Source organism: Lindgomyces ingoldianus, assembly GCF_010093535.1.
Source record: "Lindgomyces ingoldianus strain ATCC 200398 unplaced genomic scaffold BDR25scaffold_49, whole genome shotgun sequence".
Lineage (NCBI taxonomy): Eukaryota > Fungi > Ascomycota > Dothideomycetes > Pleosporales > Lindgomycetaceae > Lindgomyces > Lindgomyces ingoldianus.
In genome coordinates this window covers 173,219-195,084 of record NW_022985210.1, presented here as the reverse complement: position 1 = coordinate 195,084, position 21,866 = coordinate 173,219, and the positions used below count along the sequence as shown (strand labels likewise).

General features: G+C 48.8%; 11 protein-coding genes across 11 annotated transcripts; 6 read left to right on the top strand and 5 right to left on the bottom strand.

The window, feature by feature from the left end:
- Nucleotides 1-878: 878 nt before the first annotated feature.
- BDR25DRAFT_243381 (uncharacterized protein) lies at nt 879-1,175 on the bottom strand (the record flags this gene model as incomplete). The annotated part of the gene is made up of 1 exon (XM_033685817.1): nt 879-1,175. A coding segment is annotated over one exon (297 nt), but the record flags the coding sequence as incomplete, so codon positions are not given.
- Nucleotides 1,176-1,436: 261 nt separating this feature from the next.
- Nucleotides 1,437-3,898, bottom strand: BDR25DRAFT_362007 (uncharacterized protein; the record flags this gene model as incomplete). The annotated part of the gene is made up of 8 exons (XM_033696527.1): nt 1,437-1,543; nt 2,187-2,220; nt 2,261-2,331; nt 2,657-2,695; nt 2,745-2,965; nt 3,015-3,052; nt 3,099-3,382; nt 3,421-3,898. 8 exons carry the CDS (start codon nt 3,896-3,898, stop codon nt 1,437-1,439), a joined length of 1,272 nt encoding a protein of 423 aa, XP_033540928.1.
- A 53-nt stretch (nt 3,899-3,951) lies between these two features.
- On the top strand, nt 3,952-5,257 carry BDR25DRAFT_362006 (uncharacterized protein; the record flags this gene model as incomplete). Its single annotated transcript, XM_033696526.1, has 9 exons — nt 3,952-3,967; nt 3,993-4,061; nt 4,110-4,142; nt 4,210-4,275; nt 4,385-4,520; nt 4,581-4,696; nt 4,766-4,905; nt 4,954-5,024; nt 5,068-5,257. The coding sequence occupies 9 exons, from the start codon at nt 3,952-3,954 to the stop codon at nt 5,255-5,257; spliced, it is 837 nt and encodes a 278-aa protein (XP_033540927.1).
- A 95-nt stretch (nt 5,258-5,352) lies between these two features.
- On the bottom strand, nt 5,353-6,059 carry BDR25DRAFT_329369 (uncharacterized protein; the record flags this gene model as incomplete). Its single annotated transcript, XM_033692448.1, has 3 exons — nt 5,353-5,456; nt 5,525-5,879; nt 5,946-6,059. The coding sequence occupies 3 exons, from the start codon at nt 6,057-6,059 to the stop codon at nt 5,353-5,355; spliced, it is 573 nt and encodes a 190-aa protein (XP_033540926.1).
- Nucleotides 6,060-7,471: 1,412 nt separating this feature from the next.
- Nucleotides 7,472-8,047, top strand: BDR25DRAFT_362004 (uncharacterized protein; the record flags this gene model as incomplete). Its single annotated transcript, XM_033696525.1, has 3 exons — nt 7,472-7,523; nt 7,562-7,792; nt 7,854-8,047. 3 exons carry the CDS (start codon nt 7,472-7,474, stop codon nt 8,045-8,047), a joined length of 477 nt encoding a protein of 158 aa, XP_033540925.1.
- A 1,267-nt stretch (nt 8,048-9,314) lies between these two features.
- On the top strand, nt 9,315-10,587 carry BDR25DRAFT_272227 (F-actin capping protein, beta subunit). The gene is made up of 5 exons (XM_033687300.1): nt 9,315-9,445; nt 9,510-9,815; nt 9,887-9,966; nt 10,023-10,340; nt 10,395-10,587. The coding sequence occupies exons 1-5, from the start codon at nt 9,420-9,422 to the stop codon at nt 10,466-10,468; spliced, it is 804 nt and encodes a 267-aa protein (XP_033540924.1). The 5' UTR covers nt 9,315-9,419; the 3' UTR covers nt 10,469-10,587.
- A 1,711-nt stretch (nt 10,588-12,298) lies between these two features.
- Nucleotides 12,299-13,548, top strand: BDR25DRAFT_297158 (uncharacterized protein; the record flags this gene model as incomplete). The annotated part of the gene is made up of 2 exons (XM_033688982.1): nt 12,299-12,502; nt 12,577-13,548. The coding sequence occupies exons 1-2, from the start codon at nt 12,407-12,409 to the stop codon at nt 13,546-13,548; spliced, it is 1,068 nt and encodes a 355-aa protein (XP_033540923.1). The 5' UTR covers nt 12,299-12,406.
- Nucleotides 13,549-14,348: 800 nt separating this feature from the next.
- On the top strand, nt 14,349-16,055 carry BDR25DRAFT_243335 (uncharacterized protein; the record flags this gene model as incomplete). Its single annotated transcript, XM_033685815.1, has 2 exons — nt 14,349-15,107; nt 15,318-16,055. The coding sequence occupies 2 exons, from the start codon at nt 14,349-14,351 to the stop codon at nt 16,053-16,055; spliced, it is 1,497 nt and encodes a 498-aa protein (XP_033540922.1).
- A 223-nt stretch (nt 16,056-16,278) lies between these two features.
- Nucleotides 16,279-17,461, bottom strand: BDR25DRAFT_307391 (short chain dehydrogenase). Its single transcript, XM_033690833.1, has one exon. The coding sequence runs from the start codon at nt 17,277-17,279 to the stop codon at nt 16,443-16,445; it is 837 nt and encodes a 278-aa protein (XP_033540921.1). The 5' UTR covers nt 17,280-17,461; the 3' UTR covers nt 16,279-16,442.
- Nucleotides 17,462-17,802: 341 nt separating this feature from the next.
- On the top strand, nt 17,803-18,581 carry BDR25DRAFT_307390 (uncharacterized protein). The gene has a single exon (XM_033690832.1). It carries the CDS (start codon nt 17,950-17,952, stop codon nt 18,166-18,168), a length of 219 nt encoding a protein of 72 aa, XP_033540920.1. The 5' UTR covers nt 17,803-17,949; the 3' UTR covers nt 18,169-18,581.
- BDR25DRAFT_381704 (DNA mismatch repair protein MutS) lies at nt 18,433-21,851 on the bottom strand (the record flags this gene model as incomplete). The annotated part of the gene is made up of 7 exons (XM_033697729.1): nt 18,433-18,566; nt 18,621-19,598; nt 19,645-19,736; nt 19,785-20,364; nt 20,418-21,255; nt 21,302-21,400; nt 21,444-21,851. 7 exons carry the CDS (start codon nt 21,849-21,851, stop codon nt 18,433-18,435), a joined length of 3,129 nt encoding a protein of 1,042 aa, XP_033540919.1.
- Between the last annotated feature and the right edge of the window lie 15 nt (nt 21,852-21,866).

The window sequence follows — 21,866 nt, the reverse complement described above, 5'->3', positions numbered from 1 at the left end:
AGCTGCTAAGACTGTAATCTCTGCAGCTTACGCAGGTAATTAAGCTCCTCCTTAAGCTCCCTTGCCTGCTGCTTGTTCTAGGCATCTAGCGCTTAGAGCTAGTTAGCAAGCAGGGGTATTGCCTAGTACAGGACTGACAGCTGACTAGGAGCTGCCTCTGCGTTAAAAGACACGTTAATGTCCTAAGCAAAGGCAGCGTACGCCCTGTGCTGGAACACTAGGTAGTTCTACATAGGGTGGCTAGGGAAGCGCCAGCGCAGCGCAACTAAGTCCTAGAGGATCACCTCTCTAAGGTAGAGCAGCAGGCTTGTAAGGCCCTCTGCGGCTAGGTTGTTAATCTAGCTAGCGTGTAGGCTAAAGCGGCCCTTCTACGCATTAAGCTTTAGCTAGATAAGAGACAGGAGCTTGTCTAGAGGCGCAACAGCTGCGTGAGGGATCTTAAAGCAGCCTATCTGCAGCAGATGGCTAGCTATAGACCTTATAAACTTCTGCAGCAGTAAGTTAAAGTAGTAGCTAACTATTTACTTTTAATTCTACCTGCCTGCTTGCTAAATCTAATTCTTACTAACTCTTTTAAGCTCTACTAGCTTAGCTGCTTTACTGTGTAGAAGGTAAGTCTTTTTCTAAGATAAGATCCTAGCGTAACTGTACGCCTTCGCAACCTAGTCGCGCTAGGAGTTGTAGGAGAAGGCTGCTGTATAATTACCTGTGCTGGCCTTAATTAGCTGTATGTAGTACTAGGCTAAGCGCTTACTAAAGTTAGGAAAGGGCTTGTTGTCTAGGTCCTAGCAATAGAGCAGGTAGAAGGCTAGGCTGCTAAGCATGTAGAAGATTAGCTTTCTGTGCCGCAGCGCGCCTATTATCTTAAGCTAGCTATGCTAGTTCTGCTTACTTACGCAGGTAGTGAATATTAGGGGCATGCAGCGCGTAGGGCCCTCCCCTTTAAACTTAAAGGTGAACAGGTCTAAGATCTCTGCAGAACAGCAGTTGCCTCCGCGCGTAAGCATGTAGTGGCCCAGCATAAGATTAACTAGCGTACAGAAGTGACACTCTACTGTTGCTAAGGACAAGCTCGCGTCTACGCTATGTGTCCACAGCTTGCTACAGAGCCGCTTAAACTTGTCCTTAGTGTAGCTGTTAAGCAGCGTGTCTCTGCCCTTGTTAGCGTACTGCTCTTAATCTTGCTAGGCATCCCTACGCTGTAGAGACCTAAGGTACTCCCTTACGCTGTCCACACGCAGCGATAGGTAGCTGTCACGATTGTGCACGAGTAAGGTTATAGAGCTTCACGGAGGTCTAGTTCAATTACTACGTGAGGTATCATGGTAGGTACAAGACGTTGTGTGAGGAACAGGAAGGTTCAGGAGGAAATTAGCAATTAAATACTCGGCTCAGAAGTCTAAGCGCTTTGGGTATGAATTGAGCCTGTTCCGGGTTTAGTTAGTGTTGAGGCGGTTTGTGCTTAAGTTCATGTCTGTGTCGTGTCGTGTTCGTGTCGGACGTGCACCGATAATACTCTGGTACGCGTCCGATACGGTTATGTCTGGGATCCGGGGAGGATACTGTGACAGTAGCTGTTTATGCCTAGCGCCTTCTGCTCTTGCTAGAGGTTAGTAATAGCTATAATGTAGGCGTAAACTAAGCGCTAGGCAAAACATATCTTATCTTAGGGGACGTTACTCTCTACCTTATAAGACCTAGTCCTTAAGAGCTAGTTTGCAACTTTTTTAACTAAGAAGAGCAGCAGCTTCTTCTCTGTAACAGTGCTGCTGTTATAGTACTGCTTCCTCTTACAGAACGCCTAAACGCAGAGTTAGCATAGACACAGACACACAGATAGGCAGGCAGGCGGGCAAGAATACTACTTTAAATTCCTCCTGCTTTAGACTATAGACCTAGTGCGTATTCTCTAGCCGCTGCTTACAAATTGTAGCTAGGATATAGTGCGCATTAGCGCGCAGCTTAGCGTTGTTTACAATGTTAATGTCTGCGCGCTTGCAACGCGCCCTGCGCTGTAGACCTATGCTCGCGCCCCTGAGTGAGTGTGTACAGTAAGGGAGGATATATACAGCAGCAAGCAGCGCACGCTAAAGCTTAGGCTCAGGATGAAGGTGAGGGCAGGGCCTGGCCTGCCCTAGGGCCTCTCCATCCATCCATATATATATATATATGTGTGTGTGTGTGACGAGTCAATTCAGTACAGGAGCCATTAGCGGCGGGCTCAGCAGGCGGCCGGTGCAGTAGGAGATGTCCACCGCACGGGCGCGAGAGCCGGGGGTGGAGATCCGCAGACGCCCGCAGGAGGCGATTGGTCGAGAGGCGAGACAGCGACTCAGCCAAGGCTCAGTGCGGCCTTGAATACCATGTTATATTAAGTGTGTTATGTTTTATTTAAAAGCTTAAAGTATAAGCTATATCTAATATTCTTTTAGCATATTTAAGTAATGTTATTAGAAATGCATTAGTGTAAGAAGAGTAGTTTAGTAGGGTCTTAGTAAAATTAAGTAACTTAGGTGTGTAAGCAACTTGCCTGTAGAGTACATTACTAGGCATTATAAAATAATTATAAAGTTGTAAGTAGATAAAGACTATAATTAGGGATGTATAAGTGTAGAGTAAAGGATTTTTAAATTAGCAATTAGTTTTTTCCCTTCACCAGCTAACAGTCCGCCGTAGATGTCCTCTTCTTCGAAATCTTACAAAATCCAATAAATGCTCTGCCCTTAAGTAAGAATCAAGCCAACCGCCTTCGTATCTTGTTCCATTGAGCATTGTGCGCAGTGCAAGGTGGAAAGAGCTTTCGCTATAGTCTGAAAGGGCGTTTGGGTCGACACCATGCTCTAGAAGGATCCCGTCATTTGAGAATCTCCAGTCAAGGTTCCGAAGTGCAAAGGCGTGAGACCAGCTGCAACGCCTCAATGGATCCTCCGACTGGCCTTTCGTGGAGAGCGCGATATACACAATGCTATCATACTAGATCGAACTCCTTTTAGAAGTCCCAGAATTTGAGAGACTGCAGACGATACAGAATCAACCGTAAATGATAGAAAGACTATAGAGCTTTTGAAACGATCTTAGCTCGTCTACTCCTAAAAGACGTTCTGATTTGCTAGTACTATTTCAATAATAGTAAGGGCATGAAGAGCTCCCTCTCTGCTAATTTGGGCTCGTATGTTTGTCAAGCTGGTGGATACGTGCTCTAGAAAATGCCTCAAGGACATCTGTCTACCTGCGCTTACAGCTTCCATCCGATTTACTCCTTGCACAGAAAGTAAGATCCGCCCAAGAGGATATTTATCCGAGTATCTCTTTGATACTACAGTCATTATTGCATCAAATCTGCTCGCGGGCTTGAGCTTTCTGAGTTTGGCATGAGTAGTCTCTGGGATGCTTGATGAATGGTCGAGCTAATACGGTTACCCATGCTAGGATAATGATAGATGGACCTATATCCCTCATTGCTATTGCCTAAAGTTGAACGGCATTCCCCATAGTCTATAGATTTCGTGTCCCGATTAAAAGTCGCGGCGAAGCACATAACCACAAGGTCTAGCGAAATATACGCTCTGGTAGCGTCTAGACCAAATGGTGCAGGCGGTGATCTACCAAACGCCAGAAGACATATGCTTTGCAGAGCACATAGCGCTGTCCCGAAGTGGAACTGAACGATAAAGGTGCAAAGGCTAGGTTGAAAAATTACAGTCTGTGCTTTAGCAGTAGTCATTGTAACAGCAGGAGAGACTAATATAGAAGTCTCATAATAAAGAAAATCGGCCAGTTCCGCTGTAAATAAGGCTCTTGATGGTAATACTTGGAAGAAGTTTACGGATGCAATTGTTGGAGAGGCAAAATAGTCAATCTTGAAGGCTCGGCGGACCAAGGTCCAGTTAGAGTTCATTAGGAGTTGATAAGCAAGTCTTCAAGGCAGACCTTGTATCTAACAAGTTCAAGATGCAGATTAACACTAGTATGTTCCATTCTCCCTCATACAGTGGGTGGAAACCATGACGGTACTCACTCCGTGAGGGCCAGCGTATTTGTGAAGAAGGGTGGCACGAAGGGTGATGCCTTCTATTGTTAGTTTGTAGCTAAAAATTAACGTAATTCAGTTTCGAAGCCTGAAATTAGCAAGATGAATTGCCGTTGAATGAATCATTTAAACCTTAATTGGCCTAAATGCTCGACTAAAATCATATTCAATATTTTTAGGACCGCCCATATCCATTAGTAACTGTGAGAAGGAGCCGAATCCCACGAATCGGTCTAATGCTCTACGTCTCTGCCTTTAGAGATCATTCCTAGTATTGATAATAGCTTTATTCTGTTGATATCTACGATGCAGAAATTGTTGCTGGCTTAGTATTCGTCTTTTGGATTAGTTAAGATGCTGATACCAAAACGCGGAAGAGTGCCTCATTAGCTTGCTCTCAAGCTTTCTTCATTCACGCCGTTCCTCCCTGTAAATTGGATGATATTCGCATGCACTTAGATATCATCCGCAGTTTAGACATAATTGGGGGGTATGGCATTCAAGCGTTTAGAGAAGCCATGGCTTGTAAAAGGGGTGGTTGACGACACAGGATTAGTTCTGAGTTACAATCCTGGAATTTGCTTTCCAATCATTCCTTCGGTTTTCTTCAACCTCCCCGCCCACCTCCGTTGCAGGTAGTGGCTTTGTATACCCCATTAGAGGCACGTAAGGCGACCGCTGACGAGTAATATTAATTGGAAAAGGGGAGGCTTTGCAATCAATCTGCACCTTAAGACGGTAGCAACAAATATGTGGTTAGCGTTGCTGTCGAAAGTGGTTTGAGGACTAGGTTTTCCCAAGATACTTGGTATGTACGCGAAAAGCCCGAGGAGTATATGAACGACATCCGCTTGTATGCGACCAGGACTTTGGCGGTCAGACTAGTTACGATATACAATCAGAGGAGGTGAATGATGGTAGAGTATGCATCCGTTGAATTTGCCATGATTACCGAAAGCGCCATTGCGGCGACTGATAGAGACTATGAAGCTCAGTTGATTGTGCAGAATAGGAAAGAGGAACCCAGAGCATCCCAGGAAACAAACAAAGCTTCATATTGGCAGCACCAATCTTGGCAAGGCGACCGACAACGACACTTTGCATGTTGTTGCAAAGCGTGTCAAACCCCCAACGATACCGATGCCATCAAAAGCTGATACACCAACGCCGTCTCATGCCCTCCAACGCCCTGTATCTGGCATGATTTTTGGACTTTTGATAATGTGATACTGGGGAATCATGCCGTGAGTGAAAGAATGAGAGTTGTGAAAGTGGCCCCGGAACCATGTTTGCTGCTATGTCGAAGGCATTCCATTGTCTGATTACGTCTCCTTCTCAGTAGGTTTCTCGGCGTCGTCAATGGCATCACCATTGGCGGCATTGTCAGTAGTGAGTCGGAGATCTTGGCCGTCATCGGCCTCCTCACCTTTCTTGACCGGAGCTACAAAACCAGTAAAAAAGATGAAAGATGAACTTGGATGAAAGGACACTTACCAACCTCGGCCTCCTCGGCAGCCTTCTTGCCTTTGGCCGGGCGTCCCTTCTTCTTTGGTGAAGGTGAGCCCGCGTCGCCGTCGACTTCTTGCTTCTTCGCAGTACGCTTGCGGGGAGTCTTTTTGGGGGTCTTAGGAAGCTCATCGACGGCACAGTTGGCGTCACCATCGTCCTCACCGACTGCCTCGGACTTGGTCTTGGCCGTGCCCTTCTTCTTCGCAACACCTTTTGCAGCGGGTTTGGCTAAGACGGTGACTTCACCAACCATGAGCTTGTTCTTGATCTTGGACCAAGCATTGGAGGCAGAGCGCGTGTTGCTCATACCGGCGAAACCGGCAAGCCTCTCGTAATCAATCTGGGAATTTTAGCGACGGATATCCACTACGATGCCATCAAAATTTGACTGAAAACGACAGCTTACATCGGGAGGCCCCGACTTGAGCGACTGCATGGCCCAACCGAGGATCTGGATTTCACGCTCCGTGAACTGGCTTGAGGTCATGGGCGTAGCGCCGTTGGTGTCGTTGCCGGACATGATGATGGATGGTGCTGTAGATGATGTTGAGATGTAAGGGGGGAGGTCGCGTTGTAGCAGTGTTGAGGGAGGCGGAGTTGCGAAAGTACGCGAAAGTTGACGAGAGTGCAGTGTATGAAGAATGGAGGCAAGGTAGGGATGGCAGATTTATGTATCCTACTGCCTGTGGGTGAAGTGTTGGGTTGCTGTGAAGGAAGGCAGCGGTTTTTAGGGCATATTGTGTGTTATTCTGTTGCTATTACACAACCTAACTACCTTTCACCTCATCGCTAGACGTCCAATTTTACAGTGTACCACCCCAGGCAGACACCTGACTCCATAGGGTGCCATTGGACGATAAGCCGCTGCTTTTGGCTTAAGTGAGTTGCGGTGTAGGCATATGCCATGCAATTTTGCTATAGATGTGGCGGCTGCTGTCAGAGTGAAAGAGTGAAGATATGAACACCTTCACCAAGACAGCCATAACGCATCATTTGTATCACCACCCAACGTAATTTCCAAGCTGCTGGTGAGAGCACATTTCCGCTGGAAGACCCCTTAGTTCAATTAGTGGTGAGACACCAAGGGCGAGTGACGTGGTAAGTAATATGATGGTATGTGTCGTGAATCGTTAGATAAGTAAGCGATGGTATTGAGTTAATGTTCGATTGGGGGTAAGAATTGTCCTTCGTGCGTTTGACCGTTGGCTTGACTTCTACCACAACTTTTCTAATTCGCCTATCTTCATTATATCCATCCTACCTTGAAGTCGGTGCGCACACCTGCCATCGAATTGACAAGGCGACATGTGGATGGACATAGCCTTGATGTTAGAATCATGACCGCAGTCGATAGCGCCGAAAAAACTGTTCGAAGGCAGATTGAAGGAATTGGGACAGGAGTTTAGGATTGACAGTTAACAAGGAATCGCGCCTTCTCCGTTCGAGCTTGGGTGGGTTGGAATTCAGTCCCACGAAACGGAACATATTTCTTTAGCCTGCCTTGCAAGATGAGTTTCTTAACCATTCCCAACACCAAGGGGGTGTTGCTCTTTGAATCGTCCTTGTCCTAATTTCTATAGCTGCCGACCCCCTCTCCGTCGCCACAATTGTCGGCCTCTATCAAGCCATCCTTGGCACTGGAATAGCTGAAGATGCCATAGACTCATACGAGGTTCCTTACCTAGAATAGGACTTTAAGACAGAGTCAGTCGCTCCTAGAAACAGTAGGCAGAGCAAAAACTCAGTCTGATTATGGTATAACTGTACTTGATATCAGCTAGGATGGAACTAAATCAGCGCCGGGTCATGGACCTTAAAACATAAGGAAACCTTCTTTCGACGATTCTCACAACCTGAAGCCCAAACCAAAAGGGTGTATCTTTGAGACGTTGGCGGTATCTGCCATTCCCAAGATCAGCTGCGCTAGAAAACATGTCGCAAAGACCACCTTCACCAGCAAGCCAGAGCGTTGGCAGAGTTGCCCGTCCCATAGCCTTTCAAATCTGAGATCTTTTGTGGAAGGTCAGATTTACGCGTTCGACATTTGGGATCTCAAAAACTTATGGGATCCACTGCCTAGTCCTGTGTCCCCTTTCCCTGTCCAACACACCGTCCTAGGGAGCCTTTATCAACACCAACGAACTGCAATCAGTTCTTTCTCGGGAGCGGAACGAAAGGTACTGTTTCTTGGCCGGCATGCTATTGAATTTTGGGAATGTCTGTCTTTTATCAAGGCCCAACATGGAGAGGAGAGTTGACGTGAGAGTAAGACCTTTATAGATATGATTAATAGCTGACACGGGGCCCCACTCAGGCAGTTGTCAATTCTCAACATTGCCTCTGACTTTTGCTATTAGAGGCCCAGGACACCCCATTACGCGTACACATCTATCTGCCAGCCTCAAATTCTCGCCTCTAAAACACCACTTTCTCCGAATCCTCGGCTCGAACTCCTCAGCCACATCTTATTCCAACACTCTCCCTAATTCGCCTGCCAGATGGTTGTAATTGATCTCCTTCGTGCAGACACCGACTGTTAAATTATCGTCATGGCCCAAATCATGCTAAAAATCAACCTATATGTAGCGAAACTCGACACCTGCTCAAGTGTCTACAACGTTCAAGCACTCATATCATTGTCCAAGTTCGCCCGCTATCTGGAGCTGGCATTTCAATACACTCTACGCCGTGCGTTCAATAACGCCCCCGAAGACCAAATCACCAGAATCAACAAGCTAAAGGAGATGTGTATCGATGCCCGTGCAAGGTTTCAAAGGTTGCAACACAGTGTGAATGACTGTTTAGGTGCGTTCGAGTCTACCTCTAGCACGAAAAGAGAGCTAGTGGAGGAGGAGCGGGTACAAAGTCTGAAACGACTTACCTTGCTCGCTACTGTCTTTTTGCCCCCTTAGTCTGTCGTCTAGCCTACTTAGCATGCAAACCCGTATAGCCGATCTTGGAACCCTATGGTACGACTACTGTGGCATATGTGCTCTCTAGCTCTTCATTTTATTTGCCGCCTACTAGTCTATACGCGCATGGGACGTATTCCATGCCATATAGGCGACAAGAACGGCTCGGTTTTTATATTCAAGGCAGCGCCGTACTTCCCGATCGACCTTCAGAATCATCTCTTTTATCACCGAATTCCTTTTGAAACCTCAACATAGTTCAAGGAAGTGGAAGACTCTCCGGAACCTGATTCACATGGGGCTTATTATTACGGCAGTGGCATTGTTCTGGGTTGGCGTGTTCAAAGGATTGACATTGGGATGGCACATATTGGCATATGGGGCAGCAGGCTGGTTAGGAAGTCTTCTTTTCATGTCTCTCCTCCAGTTCGCCTTATTTAGAATAGCGTATTGTCTCTCGTGTCTTGACTACTCGGACCATTTTGTCGTTGGCTTTATCGTTCCTTGTTGTGCCCGCAAGAGTGGAGAAAGTTCCCCAAGTCGCGTTATTAGGTGCGAATCATAGACGCCCATGGTAGTATTTGTAGCAAGCAGACTGAAGGAAGAGCGATGTGCCGAACTTTATCACGAGTTACTTCCAATCTAAGGTCACCTGGAGTAGCAAAGGAAGCTGACTTCGGGAAGGGGAGCCACGATAGTGAAAGTCCTGCCTACTCTCCCTAATACGTCATAAAAACAGATTGAAGACCCACGCAATCTCTGAACCTCTAATTCCTGCAAATCGCACTCAGCATATTCAAACTCGGGAACAAAACTTGGCCATAGTCCCCAAAATGGGTGACTGGAGGGCTGATTGGTGCCCACCGCACGGACCACTCGAGGCGTCAACTTTGGAGGGGTATGGCCGTGGATTGACACCAGCACTCCGCTTTTCAGAGCAATTCGTGGCGCAAAACATCATCGGCGCCATGGCAGATCCCATTGATAGCGCCCTGTACGTTATGCCCTCCTCCCCCGTCCCAAGCATCGTATTAGGACTGCTCGCTAATTCAGCTCAGCGACCTACTCCGCCGCCTCAACCCTAAAGACGTCAAATCAAACGTCGACCACCTCATCAGCCTGAACCCAGACCTCACCGAAGACCTGCTAGAATCCGTGGATATTCCGCTTACGGTCAAGAAATGCCCCAAGACAAAACGCGACTTTCTGTGCTGCGACTACAACCGCGATGGCGACAGCTGGCGGAGTCCGTGGAGCAACGAGTGGGTGCCGCCCGTTGACGAGGGGGAGGGTGTAGTACCTAGTGATCGGATCAGAAAAATGGAGATTAGGGCAAACGAGGCCTTTGATGTGTATCGGGAGCTGTGAGTGAGAGAGTTGTGCTTTGCGATTGATTGAGCTGCCTGGCACCTGAAGCATGGGCTGACGAGGGCAGATATTTCGAGGGCGGCATCTCAAGTGTCTACCTCTGGGATATGGACGACGGCTTCGCAGGCTGTATCCTGCTAAAGAAGGGTATGTACATTAAATCTGCCTGTGCTTCTCCCCCTGGCTCACTGACGCCTCGACAGCCGTCTCACCCAACCCCCAGTCCTCCGGCAGCTGGGACAGCATCCACGTCTTCGACGCCCAGGACCGCGCCCGCACCGCACACTACAAACTCACGTCCACCGTCATCCTCTCTCTCGGCACCGATTCGGACGCCCTTGGCGGCATGGACCTCTCGGGAAACATGGTACGTCAAGTGGAATCCGACATGGCTGTCGACGACGACACCTCACACGTCGCCAACATCGGCAAGATGGTCGAGGACATGGAGCTTAAGATGCGGAACCTGCTGCAAGAGGTGTACTTCGGCAAGGCAAAGGACGTGGTCGGCGACTTGAGAAGTATGGATATTCGGAAACGTCGTGGAAGAAGATTCTCGCTGACGGACTTCTTAGGTATCCCGCCACTCAGTCAGACGAATAGGGATAGGGCAACACAGAAGGAGATGATCAGTGGCATTTCTAGGTGACGGGAAGGATGCAACGATGGGACAAGGCGGAGAAGTTATGTCTACCAATATCAAATATACAGCCGTTTGGTGTCTTCCACTAGCCCAGACACCGTTCACGTCACCTGCTGGACTAGCCTACGACGGCCCAGTGGAAGCCCACACAGTTTCCTTGGCTCTGTCGCTATCAGATTGTCGCCTTTCTCTAGTGATAGAATTGCCTCAATGACGCTCTCCAGCCTTTTCTCCTTACTGATTTCGAACAATCTTAGGAGGCGAGATCCTTCCGTCTAATATAGGCGAGAGTGGTCGCAGTCGACTACTGATGGGCCTAATCGTAAGGTCTCTGCCTCCGACTACTTCGACGGTCTGATTTCCTGCTGTGATAATCATTCCTTCTTTCAGGTAAGTATCCGTTACGTTTTACACTTTCCTACTTCTTACACGTTTCTAGCTAAACAGAGTACTCCCAGTCCTGTTTTCCAAGTCGTCTTCCGAAAGGTTGTGGGGTTTCCCCTACCGGCAATATTCGTATAGAAGTCTCGGCAAGCTATCAATTCTCCGGGAGTTTCGTATATAACGTTGCACAATCTCCCGCATCCAGCCACCCTAATTCGACCAGATCTTGCAGCTTCTGGCGCCGATCATGCCGACAATCCGCACAGCCGCTATATTAACCAGGCCCAGTTGTCCGTCCTGATGATTGTCACATGGATCAAAGTGTAAGCACCAATGATAACGCTTTCCGGGTCCTCGTCAAAGTCTTTCTATATTTCAATATACTTGACCTACAGCCCTAATTTCAAAAGCGAGATGGTGGCAAGTTAAACCCAAGGATTCATATGCCCCTGCGCCGGATACGAGAGATCTCCAAACACTTGGTTTTTGGCCGTCCGCGGGGTTGCGCTTTTACGGCTGCCTATATTACCGTACGTTGCAGCCGCTGAATATAAGGTCATCATTAGCCCAATACGGACGCACTGCATCCGCGTTATGAGGGAGGCATTTTGCGGTGTTTCGACCCACTATTGATATAAGGACAAGTCCCTTCCCCTCCATGGATCTTGCTAGCCACTTCGTTACCTGATCAAGGCGAACTCCAATCGCGAGAAAGCGATCGACAGCATTTCCAACCGGATGGTGGGTCTGCAGTCCTTACCACAGCTCCGGGCTCCTCCCTGAACACTAGAAGGATGAGGCTCTTATGCCTTTATATCCTTTTCGGCTTCCTTCGTTGCTGTCTTGGTCTGTCAGGACATGGACACGCTACCTCGGGGATAGTCTCTCTCATTCCCAGTTCCACGCCAACACCCGATCCTAGTCGGTGGAGAAATAATCGTACACGGCAATCCACACATATCCACGAGTTCTTCAGCCTTTTTGGTTGGTTGAACCACAATGCAACTATCAAAGATGCCGACTTACCGGCTGCGATACGGAAGATTCAGAAGATTCTACATGAGCCTGAGACTGGTGAATATGATGACCGAATGGACACAGTTATGAGTCGACCTCGATGCGGCACCCCCAGCCCGTACAATGAGACAGATGCGAAGACCAATACAACAAAACACAGGAGATATGTTCTTTGGGGCCCAAAATGGGATCATACAGCGATTACATACCAGTTTATCAACTTTACCAAGGATATTGATCAGAGTACACAGAGGACGACTATCAGGTCAGTAATTCTCTTGAATGGGCTCACCTCTTATCAACCATTCTGGACCTCAAATCACATTGTGTCTCTTCGAAATCCTTCCAACCCCCTTTCCCCATATTTTGCACCTCTTCTCTATGTCATGCACACACTGACTACGTTGAAGCAATGCATTTGCATCCTGGGCCCAGCTACTACCAATCACCATCAAGGAAGCCCCTTCCAGTGCCCCTTCAGCCGATATCCACATTCGATGGGTCCCACTTGGCCCCAACGAGACCGTTTTCGCTGCAACCAGCATGATCGCCGACGGTACCTCTCTCTGGTCAGGTCTCGTCAATATCACATTTAACGATGATTATAACTGGAATGATGATCGTTTGTTTCGGTACACGGTATGATATCACCAATACTATATTCATATTTTCGCAGTTTAGCAGTACAGCCAGCAGCTAATGCAACCCTGCAGGTACTCCACGAAATTGGACACGCGCTCGGACTCTCCCATTCTAAAGTTGAAAACGCAGTAATGTTCCCATACTACGATGGTATGATCCATCCTTTACACCCTGACGATGAGGCTGCCGTTCATGTGCTTTACGGGTGGAAAACCCCCCGCTGGTCTAAAATCGATTCAAATTCAGGGACGAAGTTCATCGCGCAGGTTTCATCCAATACATCCACACCCGCAGCTCAAGATGGCCTTTACCAGTTACGCAGCACGGGACAGATTATGTGGTACAACCCCAGCGGATCTTGGGTAAGCGTTGGAAATGACAAGAATACTGTGCAAATAGCAGGCTCGGCTGGGAACCTCTACCAACGCCGTGCCGATGGCAGCGTGTATCGCTACACCGGAACCTCGTCCAACTGGCAGTCCATCGGCATCGCCTCCGACAACAACATCGATCTCGTAACTGCCGCCGACGCAGTCTACCTCCGGCGAAAAGACGGCTGGGTCGCGCGCTGGTCCGGGACAGGCACAACATGGAACACCATCGAACAACCCTCCATCTCTAAACAAATAGCCGTCACCGATAAAAAGACCCTCTGGAACCTGCTCATATCCGGAGACGTCGTGCGGTCCGAATATCCGTACAGCTCGGGGTGGGTCACCGTCGACCAAAACCCGTCTAATCTCGCAATCGCAGTCGGCGGCGAGGAGTTCTACAAATTGCAAACGGATGGGAAGATTGTGTGGTTAGATATGGATGCCTATTATTGGCGGACGATTGAGGATGGAAATGCGACGGATTTTTATGCCAGTGGAATGTATTTGTACAGTAGTCATGGTGATGGGAGTATTTGGCGGTATACAGGGACACCCATGGTTTGGGAACAGCTAGATAGTGCCAGGAATTCGGATTCCGTGGTTGGGGATAGGAGGGGGGAGGTTTGGGAGTTGTTGGGGACGGGAGATATTTTGAGGCTGGTGTCGTAACATATGTTGAGCATACAGTTCTTTATTCTGTATATGAATGCAAAAGTTTAGTTGCTTTAGAAGGATTGCTTGAGATTGTCGAGCTGGACTTAGGATTTCTCGCCAACCAATCCCGGCTCCTCACTTAATTCCGATAAACACCGGCAACGTCACCTCATCGAATTCTTCAGGGCTTGCCGCTACACGCACGTATTATTTGCATTGCCATCGACTTTCCGGGTCAACGACATGACTAAAGCACCCAAGACCTGCTTGTAGGGAGACACTGTATATGATTCGTTTATGTACCGAAATTCCAGATGGATTTTGGGTTCCCGTGGGTCCTGTTGAGGAGCGGAAAACAATCAGCGAACTATAGGCGGGCACATAAAAGACCTAGAGCTGTAAGTCAAGCTAAATATCTGGTTCTAGTGGGAAAGCCTCCCAAACTCTAACCAAGTCCAGATAAATCATCTTTACCGACCAGCCATATCACGGAGCCAGGGTACAGAACATGGAGACCTTAACATCTCCAGCATCTGTATCGAAGAGAAAGCAAGCATGTAGGAGCTGCCGGCAACGAAAAAAGAGATGTGACGTATGATGCTATAGCTCCTGATTTGTGCTGCAACTTTCTAACAATATTGTAGGCCGAGCGGCCTTCGTGCTCGCTGTGTCGCAAGTGGGGCATCCAGTGCGAATATGGTATAACCGCCTCAAGTTCCACTGACTTCCACATACCGGCTCTGGTTCCTGGGGATCCGCCCTTACCCCCGCCGGCGTTTCTAGCACAGTACGAGCATAACGATGGACTAGACTTCATGCAGTTTCCTAGGATAAACTTTGACTCACCTCTGGCAAGACTAGAAGATGTCAATGCCAATCAACAATCCGGTTACCCCACACCTACCTCAGTGCTGGACTCTTTAGCTAATGGGAATGAATCAAGCTTTGTGAAAGACTTTGTGCTACCTACTCCGATTCCAGAGGACACTGTTCTATTTGAGCTCATTGAGCTCTTTTTTGCCCACTTCCAGGACTCATTCCCTTGCTTCCACCGAATCACCATAATGGATGATCTCCGGACACGGAAATTGCAGACTGAAAGCCCCTTACTACTATATTCAATGTGCGCCATAGCCGCCCGGTGGCACTCTAATCCGGCTATAAAAGCCCTAGAACGCGACTGGTACCAGCAAGCAAAATTTTTTTATGAGCTTACTGAACGCTATCCAGAGCCTGGTCTTCGCACCCTCCAAGCAGTTATATGCCTGATCTTCCACGCCACTACTGTAGGGGACTTTTCAGCCGGGTATATATATCTTGGGAAAGCCTGGAGACAGGCTTGCGCGTTAGGCCTGAATCGCTTGGACGCAGAGGAGAACGGGACTTTTTTTGGGCCTCGTCCAGAACCAGAGACATGTCTTGAGAGGGAGGAAAGTAGGCGAGCTCTTTGGTTGCTGTTTATTGCGGATCGTGGCCAGTCATGGCCCACTGGATGGCCTCATGCAATTGATGACCGCCATTTTAAGATTGATCTGCCGATTGCGGAAGTAGATTTTCAGGCTATGACACTTCAGGTAAGGAAAATACTATCCAAAAGCTTTCTTTCAGGTTGTCTGTCTTCTAAGCAATCTTTCTTCCTTGAAGCTGGGCTCTCAAAAGCCTCAGAGGGATTTGCATGGCCAGAGGTCGAGGTTGTTTTGCCCGCAGCTTTCTGGCGAATTTTCTATAGGACTTTCCCCTATGTTCTTCGGCTGATATGTGATTAGAAAACCGACCAAACAAAGGGAACGCCCTTAACGCGCAATCTCGACACTCTCATCCGCTCGTGCTCAGCTCCTCACCCAGGCGACCCCCTTAACATGTTCCATTACCTAGTCGTCGCACACATCATGCTCGGCCGAACCGTCGAACAAGTCCATTCCCTTCATGACCCTCCCGACTCCCCCGAATATCTCCAACGCCTAAACCATCTCGACGACCAACTCATCAAATTCCGGCTCGGTCTCCCCCGGTCCGCTCTCTACATACTCGAAGCACCCGAAGAAGCTCGTGGTCATGTTATCTGGCTGAACACGGTCCTGAACACCATTACCATATTGTTGCATTATCGCTGTGCGAAGTTCACCACTGACGAAGAGACAAACGCACACTTCCTTCAAGTCGTCATCGCGGCCAGAAACACGGCGAATGTTGTCAAGGACACCTCGCGCATCAATATCGACCTTCTTCTCAACCCACACATTGTGGCGTTGTACTATCTCGCCGCTTGTGTCCTGCTTGTCCAGTGGCGACTGACCGGCGATGAGGCGCTCAAATCAGAGATGGATTTGTTGAGGTTGGTGTTTGAGAGGTGTCAGGAGGTGTTTGCATTTTTAGGACTTAAGTTCAAGTTGTCGTTACAACGGGATTTGGAAAAAGATTTAGAGGGTATTAAGGAGATGAGAATGATGGGGTTTAGAGGCTTGCTGGCGGATTGCTCGAAGTGGAAGTATATTAGAGAGGGATTGGCGGTGTTGTGTTGATGGGTACACGCTTTTAAGAGCATAGGCCAGAATCTGGGCCTGACGACAGACGAAACGAGTGACTGGAAGAATCGTTGACCACTATTCTCGTCTGAACCTTCTCTCGATATTATACCACGACAGGCAACCGTTAGCTCAAGGGACCAACTGATATATTTGATTAGATACACCGCATTCATGGACCAAGCGATTCGGCCTGTTTCCATCACCTAAAGACCAAGGGGGTTCCTCTTCCATATCTCTTCATCAACCCCCTTTGCAACATGGACGATGGTTAAAACACGATTCATTGAATCTACCAATTATCCAAGGCGCTCCGACCAATCCCTCAAGTACCTACCCCGAACCTCCGACCTGCTCTTCCTCCCACCAGCACACCCTATGCCTCTATGCCTTTCCCGTCCCATCCCTCCCCAATCCTACCCCTGGCCCTGCTAGATACCTCCCCCCATTTGTCGCCGCCACCGTCCCCGTCACAAAATCGTCTCTCATAAACCACGCATAACTCTCCGCGCAATCACTCGGCACCCCAATCGTACCTGTAAGCGTTTCCCTCTTCATAGCTTCGACCGCCACATCTCCCAACCTATCCACAATCTTCTGCAACAACTCTGTTTGAATCGCCCCAGGCTCCACCATATTCACTCTTATTGGCGCAATATCGACAGCGAGCCCGCGCATCATGCCCTCGGCGACTCCACCCCAGCACGCCGCGAGCGTCCAGCCGGGAAACGGCTTTTGGGTGTTGGTACCGCCAGTCAGGGTTAGGGAAGAGGAGGGGGAGATGGGCATGTAGACACCAGCGCTGAGGAGCTTGGCGATAAGGAGGGGGGCCAGGAAGCGGATTGTACCCATGGCAAGAGCGGCTGGGATGGTCATTTCGGCGATAGACGGCATGTTGGGGATGTTGCCCGCTGTAAACACAATATGATTAAGCTTCTGCTTGCCTCCGTCTGTCACTTTCTCGAATAAATCTTTTATGTTCGCTTCGAGGTTGTCCGTATCCAAGAGGTCCACCGCATGGCCTGATACTTGGGAACTGGGCAGGTTTGGGTATGCCTTTTGGAGGAGGGACACTTTAGAATCGACTTTAGGTTGCTGGGATCCTGAGATCATGACCGTAGCACCAGAGGAGAGACAGAGAGAGGCCACAGCGAAACCGATCCCGGATGTGCCTCCAAAGACTAGGATGCGCGTGTTGGCGAGTTTGTTTGGGTGAGCCATTGTAGTTTCAGGCTTTCTTATATCGAGGGAGGGAGGATGAGTGGAAATATACAGTGTGTGTAAGCAGTTAGGTTATGAATATGATTCTGGTTTCGGGGTTTCTTAAACAAGAGAACAGATCTGAAATGCTCAATTGTTGAATAGTGTAGGCATTTATCTTGGAACCTAAGTTTTGATTGTGGAAAACGGGCACGACAAACTCTCTTTTATATCCACGCCTATCCAACCATCCATTCCCTCTGTTCCAAACTCCGCAGCTCTCCTCCGCTACCTAGTTAGTCCATCTCTTGCGCGAAATCCGAGCCCGCCCGTCCCCGCTTACTCACGTCATTTCACTCATTTTACAATCCACTCCCCGCTGACAAGACCTGGTCGATCGCGGGAACGCTAATGTGCTGGCGGCGACGCTAATGCAAGAGCGGGGAGCACGGCCATGCATGCGCCACACTATACCACATCACACCACACCACTCCACACCACATCACGGCGGAGGATTTAAGTTCGGGGGATGATGGGATGTGGCCGGATTTGAAATACATTTATTTTTGATATGACTACACGGCATGGTACAGGATGCATTCTTACAGAGTGTGGTTTGTGAGGTGAGCGAGCCATGTAAAGGGATGAATGGAGAGGATGGGTGGGTGGCCGGGTGGAGTTGTGTTCGAGATGCTTGTGACCGACTTGAGTATAGGCCTCGTGTGGAATGCAGTTACTACGGACTATTTCGGACAGGACAGACAAGCTCTTGCGGCCTTGAAAGCTGTACTGGGCCCCAGGACGAATATTGACGGATTAAGCAAACCCAATAGGTGGTTCATGGTTGGAATTTGGTATTCCGTCATACTCAAGGTGGGATGCTGTACATGGATGGGTATGGCGAAATGAAGAGTAGGCGGTGGTTGGGATGATGAACAGACAGCTCGAACGGGCGAGTATGAGCAGATGTGCAATAGGTAACCTACTACACATGGTGCCCACACTCGCTACGTGATTTAGCTGGCTAACTCCAGAGCGTCGTGATACAATGCAGACAAGGCGGGTGTGTGCGAAGACCGTGGTAATGGAGAGTGTTCGCACTAAAGTGGAGATGTGCCGAGTCAAGAATCGAATCTTGGAATGGAGTGGAATCTTTGGGGCCACTCCCCCCATTTATTCACTCAAAGCGATGTGCGGAGGATTACATCCCGCTTCGTCTGCACATGTTGCATTGCTCAGATTCCTTGCGGCAGGTTTCAGCTTCTCCAAGGTTTGTCTGGCAACATCAATAGCTGCTTCCGGAAGACCTAGGTCAAGTCAATAACCTTCCAAATATGAATAACGAGCTGAGTAGAACTTACCAGCAACTCTCGCAACCTTCAGCGCATGAGAATGCCGATTAACGCCTTCCTTTAATCGATACACATACGAAAACGTCCCATCTACTTCTTCCGCTACATCATTACAATAACACCCTAATTTCTCGAACCCCCTCGTCATATCCGCTAGAGCATGGAAATGCGTAGCAAACAGAGTCCTAGACTTATTAACATGATACAAATGCCACAAACAAGCATACCCCACCGCAACCCCATCTTCCGGCGTCGTCCCCCTTCCAACCTCATCCATAATAACAAAACTCCTCGGTGTTGCGTCCTTGAGAATCTGCGCAGTTTCCAGCATCTCGACCATGAATGTGGATTGGTCTTGGTACAAGTTGTCGGCGGATCCGACGCGGCTGAAGATTTTGTCGACGAGTCCGATCTCGGCATATTCTGCGGGCACGAAGGAGCCGGTTTGGGCCAGGATGGAGATGAGTGCGTTTTGCCGGAGATAGGTGGACTTTCCAGCCATATTAGGGCCTGTAATGAGCCAGATGCGGGAGGAGGGGGAGAGGAAGCAGTTGTTAGTGGCGAATTTGCGGCCTTGGTGGGCTAGACTGGCTTCGACGACTGGGTGCCGGCCTCCCACAATATTGTGTGAGGTACCAGAGTTCAGGATAGGGCGTACAAAGGCTTTCTCGTATGCGAGGACGGCAAATGCACAAGCAACGTCGAGCTCATCCAGCACGGCTGCGTTTCGTCGGAGTTTTACAAGGTTCCGGACAACCTCTTCACGGAGTTCGCCTAGGACTTTCTGCTCTTCGTTGCGTATTCGGAATCTTGTTTCGTCGAGCTGGATGCCTAGTTGAGTCCATTTTGGCACTTGGAAGGAACGCGTGGATTTACTGCTGCTGAGGCTTTTTGGGTAACGCACGGTTACACGTCTGGCATCTTTGCCCTTGACGTGTGCGATATGTGCGAGGTTTGGTGTCCATTTCAGGGTCAAGCTGTCTGCACCTGATCGGCGTTAGATGGCATGGGATAGAAATGTGAGATTGCATACGTAGTTCCTTTTGCAGCTCTTTCTCGAGATACCCTTTCTTCTCGGTCATCTCATCCAACGTGGTATGTAACTGCTCCAGCTTCTCGCTCGCTCTAAACAAAGTCAGAGAGATTTTGTAAGCATAACAGGCGCGCACTTACGTTCGTTGGATGATCCAAATATCGTCTCTGCCATCAGTTGAGCTTTTGAAGCTAGGTTCAATCATACGACCCTTTTGCTGTTTGCGTTCCAGCATAAGCTTGAGCTCTTCTTCCTCACCCTCCTGTCTTAAAACATCTTGTGCATAGTCTACCATTTCAGCAGCCTTGTCATTCTCGGCACGATGTTTTTCCGATAATCCCTCTTCATCTATCGCGTCGTGAATTCGCTCAGCCAATTCCAACGGCTGTGTCAGTTCAAACCGTTTCTCTAGGGCTGACAAGCAATTGTGGCGGCGCTCCTTCGCTGCTGTGCGATCCGGGTCGATCGGAATAGCATTTCGATATGTGGAATGGTCGCGCAGAACGCCCGCAATCCTAGATGTGGCAAGAATTGTTTTCCAGAGTTCGACGAGGTCATCTGCATCTCCACGACCAACGGTGAACTTGGTGACGAGGCGGCGGGTATCGTAAGTTTGACCGAGCAGGGTCATGACTTCTTGTTGTAGTTGTGGATGCTCAATCATCTCTTCTACTAGGTCTAACCGGTCATTAATCGTAGATAAGGACATTGAAGGACTAGCTGTCTTTATGTTAGACATCAGACATAATGGAGGGTAAGAAGAAACCACATACCAAGCCTCTGCGAAAGCAGGCGTGTTCCACTCTTCGTAACGGTCTTCTTCAGTGAATGGAGCAAACTCCCTTCGTACGTACCATTTCGAATAGTACTCCTGATTTCAAGCGCCCGCAAACTGTTTCTATCGATGCTCATATGATCCTCAATCTGATGTCGCACTGGAGCTTGAAGCCTAGGCCTTGATCCGAGAAGCTGATGCTTCACGTAATGAAGTAATGAACCACCTGCGGCTACTTCACTTGGTTTGAAGCCAGATCTGTCAAAGTTATCAACTACATCCTCAAGCATTGGGATCCAGTCGGCTACTGTCAGAGGCTGTTCGGGCGGTTGTTGGAAAGTGATGATATGGCCGTCCTCCCGCAAGATGGAGACGATGCCGGAATGCTCCCCTTCCTCAAACACGTTGTCCAGTACAATCTCTCTTGGTTTGATGCGGGCAACGGCCGATGGCAAACATGCGATGTCTGTGTTCTGAGTCAAGAAGTCGCCACTAGATAAGTCGATCCAAGCAAGGCCTACTTCAGTGCTAGGAAGGTTGAGTACTGAAGCGACGCTTTGGTTGTCAGGACTCCCCTGCTGTGCACTTTCTTCTTTGAGTGCCTCAAGATTAATATAGATGCTAAGGAGGTAGTTGTTTTGCCATGGGTCCATGAAATGCTCGTCAATTAAGGTTCCTGGCGTGACGATGCGTGTGACTCGTCGAGTATAAGCAGGCTCGCCTTTTGCTTTCTTAGGTGCGTCATTCAGGAACTCTTCACTGATGGCGACGTGCTTGTTCAGATCTTGTACCAAGATCTTGAGGTAGCGATCCAACTGGTAGGAAGGAAAGCCGGCCTAAGAAATTAGGATAGATTATTAGACCTAGTATGGATGGGCTCACCATTGGAATAGCAGGCTTCTTGCTATTTTTTGATGGTTTTCGTCGTGTCAGCTTCAAATTCAATCGCGGGGCATAATCAAGAGCGTGCTCAAAGTATAGCTGAACAATCTTAGCGAGGTTGACTTGCCCTAAGAATCCATACCTCATAGAAACCTCCCACTCGTGTTAAGAGCACGCAATGGCTGAATTTGAGCATATTGTTGCGCACTTGTTGAATGAGCGGTGGATAGTCCGGCTCTTCGTCATCCTGAACCGGGAGTTTATCGCCGAGCTCAATGGTACCTTGAGGAATATCATCGAGACTAATTGTAGCCTTCTTCCTCGCCCCTCGAGTTTGACCCAAGGCAGACCATGTGGGGGTGAGAAGATGAGCAGCACGTGAGACTCGCCTCGGACGCGTCAAGCTTCGGAAAGGGAAAGCGAGATTCGTGCAACTTCGGCGATGCTGATGGTCGAGCTTTCGCAAAACATGGGCATTGAGAAATCGCAGTCCAGATTTGCTTGCGACACGGGGGAAGGGCATGACATGCGATGAAAAAGAAAGGGACATGGTTGATTGGGTGAG

Coding starts and splice junctions, on each gene's coding strand:
- BDR25DRAFT_272227 (XM_033687300.1), top strand. CDS start 9,420: ATGGCAGATCCCATTGATAGCGCCCT. Junction 9,816..9,886: donor TTTGATGTGTATCGGGAGCT/GTGAGTGAGAGA, acceptor TGACGAGGGCAG/ATATTTCGAGGGCGGCATCT. Junction 10,341..10,394: donor CGTGGTCGGCGACTTGAGAA/GTATGGATATTC, acceptor CGGACTTCTTAG/GTATCCCGCCACTCAGTCAG.
- BDR25DRAFT_307391 (XM_033690833.1), bottom strand. CDS start 17,279: ATGGCTCACCCAAACAAACTCGCCAACACGCGCATCCTAGTCTTTGGA.
- BDR25DRAFT_307390 (XM_033690832.1), top strand. CDS start 17,950: ATGCTTGTGACCGACTTGAGTATAGGCCTCGTGTGGAATGCAGTTACT.